Source organism: Ursus arctos, unplaced genomic scaffold (assembly GCF_023065955.2).
Source record: "Ursus arctos isolate Adak ecotype North America unplaced genomic scaffold, UrsArc2.0 scaffold_14, whole genome shotgun sequence".
Taxonomy (NCBI): Eukaryota; Metazoa; Chordata; class Mammalia; order Carnivora; family Ursidae; genus Ursus; species Ursus arctos.
This window is the reverse complement of record NW_026622808.1, coordinates 16,407,508-16,422,257: the sequence shown is the minus strand read 5'-3', so window position 1 is coordinate 16,422,257 and position 14,750 is coordinate 16,407,508. Positions and strand designations below refer to the sequence as shown.

The 14,750-nt window shown below is 62.5% G+C and overlaps 1 protein-coding gene across 3 annotated transcripts in view; it reads left to right on the top strand.

The window, feature by feature from the left end:
* MLLT1 (MLLT1 super elongation complex subunit) overlaps window positions 1–13,074 on the top strand; it is a 65,241-nt gene extending 52,167 nt beyond the window's left edge. For all 3 annotated transcript variants that reach the window (XM_026481190.4, XM_026481189.4, XM_044377851.3), the window contains 7 exons: window positions 371–925; window positions 4,975–5,062; window positions 6,953–7,061; window positions 9,250–9,349; window positions 9,680–9,751; window positions 9,973–10,044; window positions 10,331–13,074. In XM_026481190.4, coding sequence (XP_026336975.1) covers window positions 371–925; window positions 4,975–5,062; window positions 6,953–7,061; window positions 9,250–9,349; window positions 9,680–9,751; window positions 9,973–10,044; window positions 10,331–10,459 — 1,125 coding nt within the window. In that variant the 3' untranslated portion in view covers window positions 10,460–13,074. The remainder of the gene's footprint in view (window positions 1–370; window positions 926–4,974; window positions 5,063–6,952; window positions 7,062–9,249; window positions 9,350–9,679; window positions 9,752–9,972; window positions 10,045–10,330) is intronic.
* Window positions 13,075–14,750: the final 1,676 nt, after the last annotated feature.

The window sequence follows — 14,750 nt, the reverse complement described above, 5'->3', positions numbered from 1 at the left end:
GCAGCCTCCACTCCCCTGGGCCACCGGGAAGCTGCGAGGTGTTGGACGGGAGTGGGTAGATGTGGCTTGCCTGTCTCGTATCTGACTCACCGTGTACTCTTCTTGAATCCCTCAGGGAATGTCAGTTCAATTCAGAGGGGAATCTTAGCCTGCAGTCGCCCGGGACCTGCTGACACTTCCTAGTAGTTTAAAGGGACAGCTCCATTTAAAACTCTCACCTGCTGCCTTACTTTTTCGCTTTATGGAAGATTTTCTCTAGCTGAGTCTGAATCAGGTGGATTATACTTTGTAGGGGTCGGGGGAGGTGGAGCAGGGCGACCCCGAGATGCCATTTGACCGTGTCTCTCCCCCTCCTGCCCCGGCATTTCAGGACGCCAGCAGGGAGAGCAGCAAGGCCTGTAAGACCCACAAGACGGCCAAGGAGCACCGGGAGCGGCCGCGTAAGGACTCCGAGGGCAAGGCCCCGTCCAAGGAGCCAGAGCGCGAGCAGGCCAGGAGTGCCAAGGACGCCACGCGGAAGCTAGGCGAAGGCCGGCCGCCCAAGGAAGAGAAGGCCCCACCGGCCAAGGCCGCATTCAAGGAGCCCAAGATGGCTCTGAAGGAGACCAAACTGGAGAGCATGTCCCCCAAGGGGGGGCCCCCGCCCCCACCCCCACCCAAGTCTTCCAGCAAGCGGCCGGCCGCCGCTGACTCACCCAAGCCCAGCGCCAAAAAGCAGAAGAAGAGCAGCTCTAAGGGGTCCAGGAGTGCCCCCAGCACCTCGCCCCGTACCTCGTCTTCCTCCTTCTCGGACAAAAAGCCAGTCAAGGACAAGGGCAGCGCCAAAGGGGAGAAGGTCAAGGCTGAGAGTGAGCCCAGGGAGATCAAAAAGCCCCCGGAGGTGGAGGAGTCCAACTCGGAGGACGAGGCCTCCTTCAAGACAGAGGTGAGGCGGCTCCTTCCCCCGCCTTCCCCCCCCCCAACCCCCACCCTCGTCCTCTCTCTCCTGGCTCTGAGCTGCCTGAAACCTTGTCGGCCCGGAGGTTAGATGAGGAGGCTGGGATCCGAGGTCCCCACTTGCTCTTTGTAGCTTTGGGCAAACCTCTACACCTCAGTTTCCCCTTCTGTCAGGAGACTCTGGAGACCGTGGTTAGGGAAAAATGGTTTTGTTAGAGTCTGATTGTTTGGTACTCGGCTCAGAGTTCTTTTCCTTGGGCAGCCCCTGCATGGGCCAGGTTCTTGGTGGCAGATCGTGTGTCACCGCTGCCCCTTCCCTGGCCACCACAGGGCCATTTCATCAGGGGACTCGCTCCCTCCGCTAGTGGGGCAACCCCGAGTGTCTTCATCGCTCTTCTGGCCTGGGGGCTCCCCACCCCTCCCACCACCTGCTTCTGTGCGCACACACTGGGGCTCCTGCCACAGCAGCTTTTCCAGGCAGTTCTGAAGGCTGCTCTTAGAGACGGCAGAGCCCCAGAGCAGCCAGTGGCCAGGTTGCTGCCTGGGGAGCCAGACCTTCCTGGGGCCGCAGGTGGCAGCCCCATCTCTGAGTACTGTGTGACATCCAGGAGTCAGAGGACAGGTGCGTGGCCAGATGGGTCGCCGAGTGACCCGCCCCCCCGTGTCACCAGTCCCAGCCGTCAGTGCCTTTTTTTGTGTTTCCAAATCCTCATTCACTCTGGGAGGCAGAAGCCCTGCCTCCAGTGTTGCTGCTCAAAGCTCTGCTGAGACTTGGAGAGTGGCTCCCAGAGACCAAGCCACAGGTGATTGTGTCAGCAGCACCAGCGTCTCGAGTGTGTGGCTTCCAGGGGCAGACTGTTGGAGGCGACGGTATTGGCTCGGGGTGACAGTTTGGCCCGTGGGTAACCATGCGCCCCACTGGCTTAGGGACACACACAGAGCTGTCAGTGCCGTGTGCCCTGCACTCCTCACGGCCGGGAGACGCCATCTGCCAGTGAACTTGGAGGGCCCAGGATGGGTCCTGCTCTGTGGAAGCCGCCTCACAGTCCCGGGGCGTATCAGGAGCTAGCCCGGTGGCTGGAGGTTCTTTGGGTGCTGATAGCATCTGTTCTGGCTTCCGTCTCCTCCATCTGCTCAGCACCCGCAGCTCTGGGCCGGAGCCCTTTCCTCCTTCTCACCTCAGGTGCTTTCCGTGAGCAGGACTGGCGGAGCTGCACGGGAGAGAGGTGGAGCCCCCTCCTCTGGAGCCCCCCCCCGGGGCCGCCCCTGAGCTGCACATGGTGCCCTGCCACAGGTGCCTCCCCCCCCCCCCCGCTAGCCTGGCAGGCTATGTGGGACAGCTCCTCCCCATGGGGACTGGCTGGACGTCCGGTGTCTATGGCCTTGGACACTGTCCTGAGCCTGGAGTTGCTCAAGGAAACCTGGGGCTTTCTCCAGGCTAAAGAAGCACGTCCTGTGTCCCGAGAGACCTCTGAACGACAAGGCTTAGCCACTCGAGGTCCATGCATGTGTGAGACCAAACCACCCGCAGGGTGCCGGATGGTGACTTGTGAACATTTGCCAACCCTGGGACCTCCGTGAGGTGCAGATGTCTGTGGTGGAGGAGGCGGGATAGCCTTCCACACACAGGCCTCCCCAGCCATTGACCCTGGAGGCCACGTGAGGCACCTGCATCCGAAAGCTCTGTGTGTGGACCCTGAGTCGCCTCTCCCCTTAGCCCTCAGAGGAGGCCGGGCAGCTCCTTGTCTGAGTCCCTGGGCCGAGCTCCCCAGCTCCTCCGGTGGCTGTTCTGTAGTCTTTGGCCCCGGGACTCCTGAACCAGTGGCTCCCATCCAGTCACGGCCCAGGCGGCCCTCTGCCCTCCTCCTGGACACTCCATGTGGCCTGAGCGCCGGGACACTCTGGCAGCACTTCCGGCGAGCTCCCGTGCACTTCCTGACCCACATCTCCTCCAGGCTCTTTTGGCTGAAGCCATTTCTGGGTTCCCTTCCCCCTCCCTTTGGATTGGCATGGAAGGAAGAGGGACAAGTCCCCTTGAGAAGTGCGTCTTGCTGCTTGGCAGGGACAAGGAGCCAGTGCTCACCTGTCGTGACACAGGGCTCAGGGTGGTCCCGGTGGGGGGCGCTCCCCACACCCAGAGTCTGCTGTCCTGTCTCCCGACCAGGCGCTGCTGCCATCTCTGGTCTTGTGCTCGGCCCCTGCCGCCCGTGCCCCTGGCCCAGTCCTGTCTGAATTCTGTGCCCCCAGAGGTCAGTGGCACTGTTGGCCTCAACCTCGGTGAGCCAGCATCTGGTACAGACACACATTTAGCACAGGCCAGCGAAGTCACTCTTTTATAAGTAGGGAAACAGGCTTAAAACCGGAGGTACTGGTGAGAAAGCCAGGGTCGGCACCCGGCACCCCCGCGCCAGAGTAAGAGCTCCGGGATCTGCGTGCTGCAGGTGCCACGTGGGTCTAGGCCCGTCGTTGGGGTTGTGGGTCACGCTGGTCTGTGTGGCACCTCTTCAGTGGTCGGGGTTTGCTGGCAGTCTAGGTGGGGTCTCCCAGTGAGGGCTCCCCAGGGAACATCACTGGCCAGTGAGAAGGTGGGTGAGTAGGGGGTGCCAGCCGGGGTTCGTACATGGGGAAGGCCTGAAGTGGGTTCCGGTAGGCTGTGGTAACCCGTAGAGAAGAAAATTCTTTAACTCCTCAGGTGAAAAATGGATCACTCTGTGGGTCTATGGAGTGAGCAAGGACTTGGGCCTTCTCAGGGCCCCTTCCATTGGCTGGGGGCTGCCGGTGGTCCACAGACCATCCAGAGGGGCTGTCCTGTCCACCAGCAGGTCAGGGGCTCTTTTCCTGGGGTCTTCTTTCATGTGGCACCTGCCAGGACTGAGCAGACCCTGTGGTGTGTCTGTCTATCTCCCGGCCCCCTCCCTCCTTGTGACGGTGGGGCGGGGGTGCCTGGTCCCAGGTGCTGAAGCTGTCGGTCCCTTTGGAGGGTCCCCTGAGGCGAGAGAGGGCTGGACAGGCCCTGTCCCGAGGACAGACTTGCTGGATCCCCTGCACATTGGGGGCACTCTGGGCCAAGGTAGACCTTCTGAGCTGCCCGCTCTGCCCTTCTGCCCTTTGGAGCCCGTGCCCCTGGCCCATGGCTTACTGTGCTGCCCCTTGGAGAAGCTTGTTGGCAGACACTGAGAGCCCAGGAACAGATGCCAGCTCTGTTCTTCCAGAGGACCCTGCCACGGTCATGTGTCCCCCACGGCAGGTGCAACCCCCAGGTATCTTACCACCCCCCCTTCTATAGTTTGTTGTCCTATTTTGATTTTTACTGCCCCCTGGTGGCTGAGTTTGGGGTGGCTGGCTGCAGGAAGAGGAAGGAGGAGGGGCTGTGACTGGCTGTCTAATGATGGGCCAGGCTCCAGTCTGCCGTGTCCTCACCTGCCTGTCATGTGCACACATGCTTATCCTAACCTCAGGTACCTGGTGGGTGATAGCACATGACAGGAAGACAGCGTCGGGTCATCCCTCAGCCTTGGGATGGGCTGTGAAGAAACAAGGGGCAGGACGAGAAGCTGGGTCTCTGCACCTACCTTTCCTGCCCAGACCCTTCAGCTGTTCCCTGCAGCACCACTGCCCACACCAGTCAGCGCATGCTGTCACCAGAGGAGGGCAGGGCCCACTAACAGATGAGCAGCCCCCTTGCCCGGCATTAAGAGCTTGACTCGTTCCCTGTCCTCCTGCCCAGGAGGATGGACGGACTGGACATGTGGTCTGCAGCTTGTCCTGGAACTGCGAGGAATTTCAAGTCCCTTCGTTGCATTTTGAGTGCAAACTGGTGTCCTGGGACCGAGGGGGACCCAGAGCTTCTGTGAGCCTTAGGCCAGGGGTTCTGGGGTCTGGTACCTGGGTGACCCTTTGAATCAGGAACTGGGCAGAGACTGACCGGGTATTCCTGTGGCCAGAGGGCATGTATTGCCTGCTCCTTCCCTCTGGACTGAAAGAGTTTCTTGTTTTCTCTCCTCCCGCCCTGCCCGTCCTCATTGCCCTGGGCTGAAGTCTGCCCAGTCGAGCCCATCCAACTCCAGCTCCAGCTCCGACTCCAGTTCGGATTCGGACTTCGAGCCTTCCCAGAACCACAGTCAAGGTGCGTGGTGCGAAGCGGGCGCGGGGGACAGGGTCGCAGCGCTGGGGAGTGCTCTTGTGTAGGGCAGCCCCTGGCCACCTGGAGCCAGCGAGGCACGGGGGTCTGGGCTCCAGCCAGTGGGCATCGCGACGGTCTTCTCCATGTGATTGACTTGCAGGGGGGCTCGCTCCCTGCCTGGGCATGCGCACACCGCGAGTGTGAGCGCAGCTGCCCCTGCTGTGAAAGGTCATGGACGACTTCCCTGGGCCGGGGGATGGGGAGGGTCCTGGAGGACAGGGAGAGTGGGGGAGCCTGGCCCTGGACATTCCCAGACCAGGCCCCCAGAGATCGCAGCCACAGGTTTGTGGAGGCTCAGGGAGTCACCCGAACACCAGCTGGGTGTGAGAAGTGCTGTTCTTTCTCGTGCTCTTTCTGTCTTTGGTGTCGGTCTCCTGGGCCCTCAGGTTTGTCTGTCTGTGCTTGTGGGCCTCTGGAGAGGGGCCCCTTTCTCATTTGGACCCAACCGTGGAGCAGACACCCTCCTTGCCAGCGCCCCCGCCCCCGGCAGATAGAGGCTTGTTTCCTCTGCCTGCCCCTCACCCCACCTCACCTCACCCCTGCCCTAATCTTCACCCCCATCCTCACCCCACCCCCATGCCCTTCCCTACCGAGCCCCACACCCATCCTCCCCGCCACCCCAGCATAGCTCTGGTGGGAAGGGGCAGGAAATGCTCTGCTCTTGCTGTATGTTTGGCTGACACTCAGGCTCAGACCCCAGCAATCTGCATTTCTGTCTTTTCCTTGCATTTCTTCTGGAGAGGCTGGAGGGGGAGATGGCAGAAGGCCCCCTTGGCTGCCCCAGAGCAGGGAGGGCCTTCTTCAGGTGCAGAGTGGGCCTGGGGGCCCCGGCCTGCAGGGTGCTGATGTGAGAGGGAGCAGGGGGCCCACCCTCAAACCGGAAGCGTTTCTTCTGGTGGATTGGGCCAAGATTCTCCTGCCCCCACAGCCTAGAATCTTTTTTCAAGGGTTGGGGAGAGCTGGGGACTGGAGCATGTGGGGGGGCGTGGGGGGGTTGGAAGTGGGGGGAGGGTCTGGCCTGGAATTCAGACAGCAGTCGCTGAGGGGAATGGGGGATGGGATGCTCAAAGCCCACACTCTCTCCAAGGGTTCTTATCTACGGGGAAGGGAGGGGGAACCTGCCCAAGCAGGATCATGTGACCAAGGTAATTGAGGGCTTTGTGTCCCTCTGTTGCCTTGGTAACAGGAATATAAACCAAGATGCCGTCTGTAGGGGACTGGAACTGTGAGCCTCTGGAGAGAGGAGAGGACGGTTGGCCCAGAGCAGCGGAGGGGGTTGCTGAGGGGCTGGGCAGGCCGGAATAGGGGCGCAGGCTGCCTGGGAGGGTTCTGTAGCCCCCCAGGTCTGGCTGCCTCGTCCTCCCTGGCCAGGGCCTGCTTTCCGTGGCTCCAGGCAGAGGCTGTGCTCCCTGCACCCAGAGCAGAGGAGGGCTGCCCCATCGGCCTGGGCGATGGAGGGGCCCTGCAGCCCTGCTGAAGGCCAGGGGCCAGAGGCCTGCGAACAGGGCCAGGGGCCAGAGGCCTGCGAGCAAGGTCAGGGACCAGAGGCCTGTGCACAGGGCCAGGGGCCAGAGGCCTGTGAGCAGGGCCAGGAAGGTAGGGGGCAGGGGAGCGAGGGGGTCCTTTAGGAAGGGGGTGGCCACGGGGGCATTTCTTAGAGGTGGGTGGCAGGCCTCACCCTGGCCACAGGGACCTCCGAGGCAGGTTTGCATGGCTGTGTTTCGGGGTCATGGTTTCAAGAAGCTCCATGTGGCCCTGGGCACGCAGGGGAACCTGTAGGGTCCAGGCAGGGCCCTGATCTTCCATTTCTCCCCTTCCCTCCCCCCTCCCCAGGACCCCTGCGCTCCATGGTGGAGGACCTGCAGTCCGAGGAATCCGACGAGGACGACTCTTCATCAGGCGAGGAGGCCTCTGGCAAGACCACTGCTGGCAGGGACTCCAGGTGCCGGGGTTGGGGGGCGAGCTGGGCGGGCGTGGGGGCTCCCCGGGGTTGCTCTACCTGCCTCTGATGTGGCTGTGGGGCTTTGAGGAGGCAGGGCCAGGATGGGAGTGTCCGTGGAACAGCCCAGGCGCACCTGGGGGCTGCGTGCTCTAAGTTTCATGACGCTGAGGCTCTTTAGGCAGCTGGCTGGCTGGCAGGAAGGGCAGGGGCTGTTCAGGGAGAGAAGTGCAGTCACCACCTGAGAAGGGAGTGAGGCAGTGCCCGGCAGCCCAAGGACGAGTCCTGGTCCAGGGGATATATGGGGGCGGGGGAGGAGGGAGGGCTTATTTCTCTGCTTTGGGGCCGGGGGGCCACTTCCCCCTCCCCCTCGCCCACATGGGTGGCATAGGGTGAGGACGAACTGAAAACTCTCCCGGGCCCTGCAGACACCCCAGCATGGGGAGCTGCTGCGGCTGCCCACTGGCCTGGGGAAGGTGACGTGACGTCTGTCCTTTTCTCAGAGCAGGGTGAGCTGAGTCTCCTCCTTTGGGTACCCCCAGAGCCTTGGAGCGAGCTCACCTCAAGGGTGGTTGTGTGTTGTCACTCTCTAGCCCAGAGCAGATGTCGGCCTCGGTGCCGGGCCTGCAGATTGGGCAGACCGCGGAGCTAGCGGCCCCGTCTTGATAGAGCTCCTCTTCCCTGTGAGGCCAAGACTTTGGGGCATCAGCGGCTCCGCTTCAGGATAGGCTAGGCCTTGGTTCTGCACCCCCAGGTTCCGGGAAGCCTGTCAGGTGCTTGCAGTGGTGCTGTGTTAGTCATGGTGGTTACCTCGCCGTTCTAAGAGCTGCGGCTGAGAGAGGCTTTAAACGGGCTTTCGCATTTGCCAGCGTGCTCCAGGCGAGGGCAGTTGGGGGCGCGGGCCAGGGCGGGTCGGGGCTACCCCAGGGCAGAAGCGACTGCAGTGTCTCCTGCCCCTTCCGGTGTGGTGCTGGCAGTGTTCCGTGTGGGCTGTGATGGGCCCTGGGAGCAGGGAGCCGAGAGCGCTCACACACATGCCTCCCATTCCTGAGGGGCTCCCTGAGCACGGGGGCCAGATGTGCATATGTGCCTTTACTGTCCTTTTCCAGGGGCAGACGTGGAATGTGGGGCTTCCTGGGGCGCCGGGGAAGGGGCCCCGGTGTCCCCGTGGCTGCTTGGGTTGAGCTGCCAGGACCCCATCTTGTCCTATGTGCTTTGTAGGCCCACAGATGCAGGGGAAGTGAAGGGTGCGTGGGGCGCCGGGGCCGCGCCTGGGCCGGGCTGATGCTGTGTGCTGCCCTCCCGCTGTGTGCTACTGTTCTCCCATCCCCTCTGCTGCCCTGCAGCTGCGGGAGTTGGGGAGAGGGTAGCTTTTGGGCTCCAAAGACAGCAGGGCCCTGGTGACAGATGCTGCTCGTGGGAGAAACCCCCTGAGGACGGGACAGCCCTGACCCCTGCAGGGGTTTGGGGGACAGGGGGCAAGGCCAGAGCCCCTGGGGCTGAGGTTCTGGCCGGCGTGTCCCGGTGCTTCCTGCCCTGTTCTCTGTGGGGAGGCCTGTCTCAGGCAGAAGGAGGAAGCAGCAGGTGGACGAACAGACAGCTGGGGGCTGCTCCTTACTAGGTCAAGTCTATAGTGTCCCCAGGGACCAGGGGTCCTGGACACAGACTCTTCCCAAGGACGCTGTGGGTGGCTGGCCCACGGATGGGCTCCCTCCACACCTGCTTCCTGGGCTCCGAGAGACTGGAGAATGCTGAAGGCACTGGGCCAGCACGTTTTGTGCAGAGACATAGTGAGAGAGACGTGGCCATAGGTTCACGCATGCTGGGGATTCTGAATGCTTGTCCCCGGGGACAGGGTGCCCCATGCCCCTGAGGGAAGCCTGCCGTCCAGAGCTCGGGAGCGAGATCAGCAGAGCGCCCACTGGGTTGTGTTCCGAGTCGGGAGCCCTGCACCGGGGGCCCCTGCCAAGCCTCTTGGGGTGCTGGCCTGCTGCTCTTGGGGCTCAGTGCCTTGAATGCAGAGCTGCCTCCAGTTGGCAGTAGCTGCCTCAACCTGAGTGAGGTTGGTCTGGGGTCTAGGGGAGCACGGCACCAAGAATGTGGGGTGTATGCGTGGCCCACGGGGCAGGAGGCAAGGGTCCCTGGCACAGCGGGTGGCGGAGGCCTGACAGGTGCTGTGTCCTGTGTTCAGGTTGAGCTTCAGTGATAGCGAGAGTGACAACAGCGCCGACTCCTGCCTGCCCAGCCGAGAGCCCCCTCCCTCCAAGAAACCACCCCCACCCAACAGCAAGGTAAGCGGGGGGCGGCCCTGGGGGCCCCCACTCAGGAGGAGAAGGGGGTCTCTTGGAGGTCAGGTCCCTGCCTCAGCCCTCACGTCCTGGTTGCAGGGCTAAGGGATCGGCCCCGGCCTGGTCCTGGGCTGAAGTTCTCCAAGGGTTTGAGCTGAGCGTGGGGGCCGAGGGAGGCTTGGTCCTCCCCAGGCCCCAGAGAGATACTTGCTCCCCAGGATGGGCGGCCTTCGGAGTCAGGGTCAGTGGCCCTGGAGGGGTGAGGAGGGCCTCCTGCAGGCAGGGGCAGGGGAGGAAGGCAGCGCTCAGAGCAGACCCGGGTTTGCCCTGCAGGCATCTGGCCGGAGGAGCCCGGAGTCCTGCAGCAAGCCCGAGAAGATCCTCAAGAGGGGCACCTACGACAAGGTGGTGGGCTTGGACTGGGCAGGTGGGGGGGGGGACCCCCAGAGCTGGATGCGCTCCTCCCAGCGGTGCCTCAGCGGTGCCTCGTCCCAGCCTAGCCCAGGCATGCGTCCACCTTCCTCTTCCCAGGAGCCAAGATGGGTGGGCCCAGGGGCAGGGCAGGGTGGGTCTGAGCAGTCGGGAGGGGCTGAGGCCGCCCCTGAGCGCCTGTCTGCCACCCCCAGGCCTACACGGATGAGCTGGTGGAGCTGCACCGGAGGCTGATGGCCCTGCGGGAGCGCAACGTGCTGCAACAGGTACCAGTACCCACGTCACCTGCCCTGCCCCCACCAGACCTGCGGGGTCTCCCCAGCTCCTGGCCTGCGGGGGTTATCTCAGCAGGGGTCTCTCAGAGGAGTCCCGGGCCAGGGGCATGCATCCCTGAGGAGCCCTTCTCTTCCTCCTCCTCCCCCTCCCCCCCCTCCTCCTCTCCCTCCTCCTCCTCCCCCCTTCCTCCTCCCCCTCCCCCTTGGAGGCTGCTAGGGTGAGGCCACCCCAGACCAGCTTCCTGTTGCCTGAAGCCACCTTGCCACCACCTTCTAGATCGTCAACCTGATTGAGGAGACCGGCCACTTCAACGTCACCAACACCACCTTCGACTTCGATCTCTTCTCCCTGGACGAGACCACCGTGCGTAAGCTGCAGAGCTACCTGGAGGCCGTGGCCACATGACCCTGGGCCGGGTGTCGGGCCCTCTTCGCTGGGGCCCCAGGCGGCCACATTCGGGCCCCGCCTTCCTTCTTCTCTCTCGACTTACCCACCCGCAGCACTGCCTTAGTGACCGCCCTGTCCTCGGCCCACACGGCCAGCTGCACTTTCCTCGTCAGCTCCCGGCCCACCCTCCCCACCACCTTATCGGGAGCCCTGAGGCTGAGGGGGGGCAGGCCAGCGCCGCTGCTCCCCAGTACTCAGGGGCCGTCCCCTGGGCCCCCCTTGGAAAGCAGCTGGTGTTGAAGGCTGCACCAGGCCTCACTTCAGAAGGGGAGGGAACGTGGCCGGCAGTGGGGGCCTCGCTCCACGGCGGGGCATGTGGCATGGTTTCACTGCCCGGGCCTCTCTGAGCAGCCAGGGCACTGCCTCCAGCCTTCCCAAACGGTTCACACCCCCCCACCGCGCCCTAGGAGCGCAGAGGGCCGCAGCCCCTCCGCGGGCGCTCACTGTGCTGGGACCCTGTCTGTATAGTTCTCTCTAGTGTCCATGTGTGTGCGCCGTAGGTACCGGAGCGGCTTCCGGGTGTGCGTGTCCGTGGCAGCAGTGCACGTGGGGGGTGGGGGGTGAGTAAGGCGGGACTTTTAGGTTAAGATGTTTCCACTGGTCTGGTCGTGGGGCTGGAGGCCGAGCTGGAGCAGCACCGGCCCTCTCCAGGCGAGGGGAGGAGTCGCCCCTCCATGGTTCCCAGGATGTGTCGTCCTCCCGGGGCGTGGAGGGCCCTGCCTGGGGCCAGTGAACACTACGATGGGGCAGCGGGTCCGCGGGCACCCAGGGGCCTCCGTGCGCTTGGCGCCTGGTCAGACTGGCGGCCGCCTCCCGGAGCTGACCTGGCCTCCACCAGCTGCAGGCCCTGACGCGTGTCGGCCCCCCCACCCCCCCACGGCTCGTCCTCTTCCTCCTTCCATAGGATCCTGTTCCTCCCTTCTGTTGTTGGAGTCTTCGAACTTTGAAAAAATGAGCTTTTGCCAAATAAGACGGGATAGTTTGTGGAGTTTTTTGAGGAGCGTCAGGACTCAGAGCCAGCCCCTCGTGCCGGGGCCCAGCCATTCGCAGGCCCTTCTGGGCGCACGTGTCTCTGGTCTGGGCTCGGCTCTCCCACCCCTGCGAGTCACGCCAGTCCAGAGACCCAACTCCTCGCATGCCTGAGACTCTCCAAGAGCCAAGCTGGCTCCTCCTCCCCCTCGACCAGGATGCCCTGCTGGCGTCAGCCCACCTTGGGTGGGGCTCCTGGGGGCCGAGGCCCTGTGTGCTCAGCCTCTACTCCCCAGACCTCGACTCAAGGCTCCCCCTGCCCCCCCCCGACTTTGCTCTGAATGAGATGTGGGGAAAAGGACTGGGGTGGGGACCAGACGTGGGCTCACCTTCTCCCCCCCAGCCCACCGTCAGAGGGTCTCTCCTCCCCCCAGTTCCTGAATTCTGATGCGGGGAGTGCCAAGCTCCCCTTCCCTGTGGTTCCGTCTGTCAGGCAGACCCTAAACACTCCCGGGGGAGCCCTGCCTCCAAGACTCCCCCAAACTTCAGCCTCCCTGGTGACATCCCCAGAACTCGCCGGGAAGGCCCGAGAACGTTTCAGAGGCCCGAGAACCGCCATGACTCCTCGCCATCTGCTCTGATTCTCTCCTGACCCCACTGCCTTGAGGTATTAGGAAGAGGGCAGGCCTGTGTGGCAGGCTCCGTGCCGTCACCGTCCCCTTCCCCAGGCAGGCCAACAATACTCCAAAGTGGGGCACCTTTCTTCTCTGGAAACTCTAAGACATTGGACAGAAGGAACTGGCCTGATGTGGACGATGCGGCAGCTGCCCAGCCCTCTGTGCACAGAGGCTGCTGGGGGCCACAGCCAGGAACCTGAGCTGGTCTTTCCCCTTTGGGAGCATCTCCTGGGAAGGGCCATAGGCCCTCCCAAGCTCCGCATGGTGACCTGGGCAGCGCTCAGCTCCAGAGCCGGGCCGTGCCCAGGAAGCAGCTGGAGGAAGGCCAGGATTTGGCTCGCCCTCGGTCGCAGCAGTGTCTGGCCCTTCCTGCTGTTCTTGGGGCCTTCGGACGCACCAACCCATTTCTCAGTTACCTCCTCTGGCCAGAAGGCCCCACTGCTGGCCCCGTGATCACCTGATGGGCGCGCCAGGCAACCAGGGCCCTGACCGCAGCATTCCCAGCTGCTCCCCTGCCCCACCCCTAGCTGCCCGGCAGCTGGGCCTCCAAGGGCTCTGGGGACGCTTCCATAGGAAGGGGCCGGCACTTTGTGATTGCCGCGTGTTTAGTGTTAAGCCCCCTGCCCCCAGTGCAAATCCCTGTGTTTTGCTATCTCCTGAACAAAATGTAAACCGACACCAGAAAGCAAAAGGTATCGAATACCTTTTTTACCCATAAGGGTTTTTACAAAGAATGTGTCTCACTAGGAACTAGGACACTCATCGGCCCGAGACCAACTCCTGGATAAAAGGAATAAAGGAGAATCGTGTTTGTAATAAGTTACAGGATTGTTTCTGTCCTGGATTTTAAACTTTTTGTTAAATTGTGAAATTATGGAGGAGTTTTATAGAAAAAAAAAGTGAAATAAAGTCAGATGGGAAAGCAGATCTGTGTGTGTAGAGCCTCGTGCGTCCACTTGGTTCCTCCTGGAACGGCCAGGGGAGAGGGTGGGCGTCAAGCCTGGGCGGCAGCAGTGGGGACAGGGGAGTATGAGCAAGGCTGGCATCCTAGAGGAATACAGACGGCACTACTAGAAATTCAAGAGAGGAATGATGGTGGAAAATTTGGTCTCAGGTCCTGGTTTTGATGGTGTGTTCTTTCCTTGGAAACCGGCAGCAAGGTTGGGGTTGAAAAACAAACCTGACTTCACAAGATGGGAGAATGGGTTGGAATGGGGGTAGGGGGGGTGGAGGGATGGGGGGATGGGAAGAATGAGGAATGGGAGGATAGGAGGATGAGAGGGTGGGAGGGATGGGGTGAAAGGGTGGGGAATCTGGGTGAGGGATGGGGGTAGGGGGGTGGGAGGGTGATAGAGGGCAAGATGGGTAGAAGGTGGTGAAAGGCTTCCTTTGCTGAGAGCTGGGGGGCCTGCCTGCGGGTTCGTCCGTGGTGGGCTTTGCTCGGGACTGCGAGAGTGGCAGAGCTGAGGGAGCCCGGCAGAGACCGAATTCTTGCAGCCCTGTGCACCCTGCGACCGTTCCATTCCAGAGTGCCTCTCGCAGCAGGCTGTGACCCGGCCTGTCTGCCCACAGCAGCGGCAAGGGAGCCAGCCGGCTGGCCACACAGGGGTCCTCCGGAGCCTCTCTTCTCAGCCTAGCCGAAATTCCTGCTTCCGGCACCAGGGCTGTGGCCTCCGCACCCTGCCTTTCCTACCAGAGAAAGGTCTGCAAGCCCTCTGGGGCAGTTTCTGATCTGAGCTCCCGAAGAAGGGGCAGGAGTGAGAGCGGGTCCACGGGGGGTCCCAGGGTCCGCAGAGCCTCACCACACGGTGAAGGACTGACTCCCTGGGGCCAAGAATGCAGCAGGGCTGAGAACCAACTGGCGGCCTCTTCACAATCCTGGGATGGCGTGGTTGCTGCTGCCAGGTCCCCTCGGGGCCGGCGAAGCAGCCCGGGGTGTCGGCCTGCCTGTGGGGCATCACGTAGGCACATTGCTGAGACTCGAGCCCAGGCACGTGCTCCCGCAGTTGCTTGCGTGTGTCTGCCCCTGGGCACCTTCCTCCTTCCCGCGGGTCCATCTGCGATCCCTGGCCCTGAGCCCGAGGAATTCTCATTAGCAGCAGGGAATTCTGTTCCTGCAGAAAAACCCCAAGGTCTCTGCATCATCCTTCGTGCGTAAAGGCATTTCCAGGGGTCGCGGCGCTCTCGGGCAGCTGCGTCCTTCCGCGAGGCGCAGGGGCTCTGTGGCCACCCGCCACCCGCCGTTCCTGCTGAGAAGTCAGCCCTCTGGTCTGTCCCTTTGAGGCTTTGGTCTCTGGTGCCTTTCAAGTTTCCTTTTTGTCCTTCAGTTGAAAACAGTTCCGTACGTTTTGGTGATTTGGTTCTTTCATCAGTAGGACGTCTCTGTCCCTTTTAAATGCTTTTGCCTTGAGTATTTCCAAAGCTTCCATTTTAAATCTATATTTTCAGGATGCAGGCTCAAGACGAGTCTAAGGTTCCAAGGGCACGTGATCCTCGTTCCTGCTGCTTTTCCATGTCCACTTTCTTACGCGTCCCTTGGGAGCCATCATCCGCTCCCTCACAAATGGTGGCGCACCTGCACGCCTTTTCCTCCCCGTGTCTGA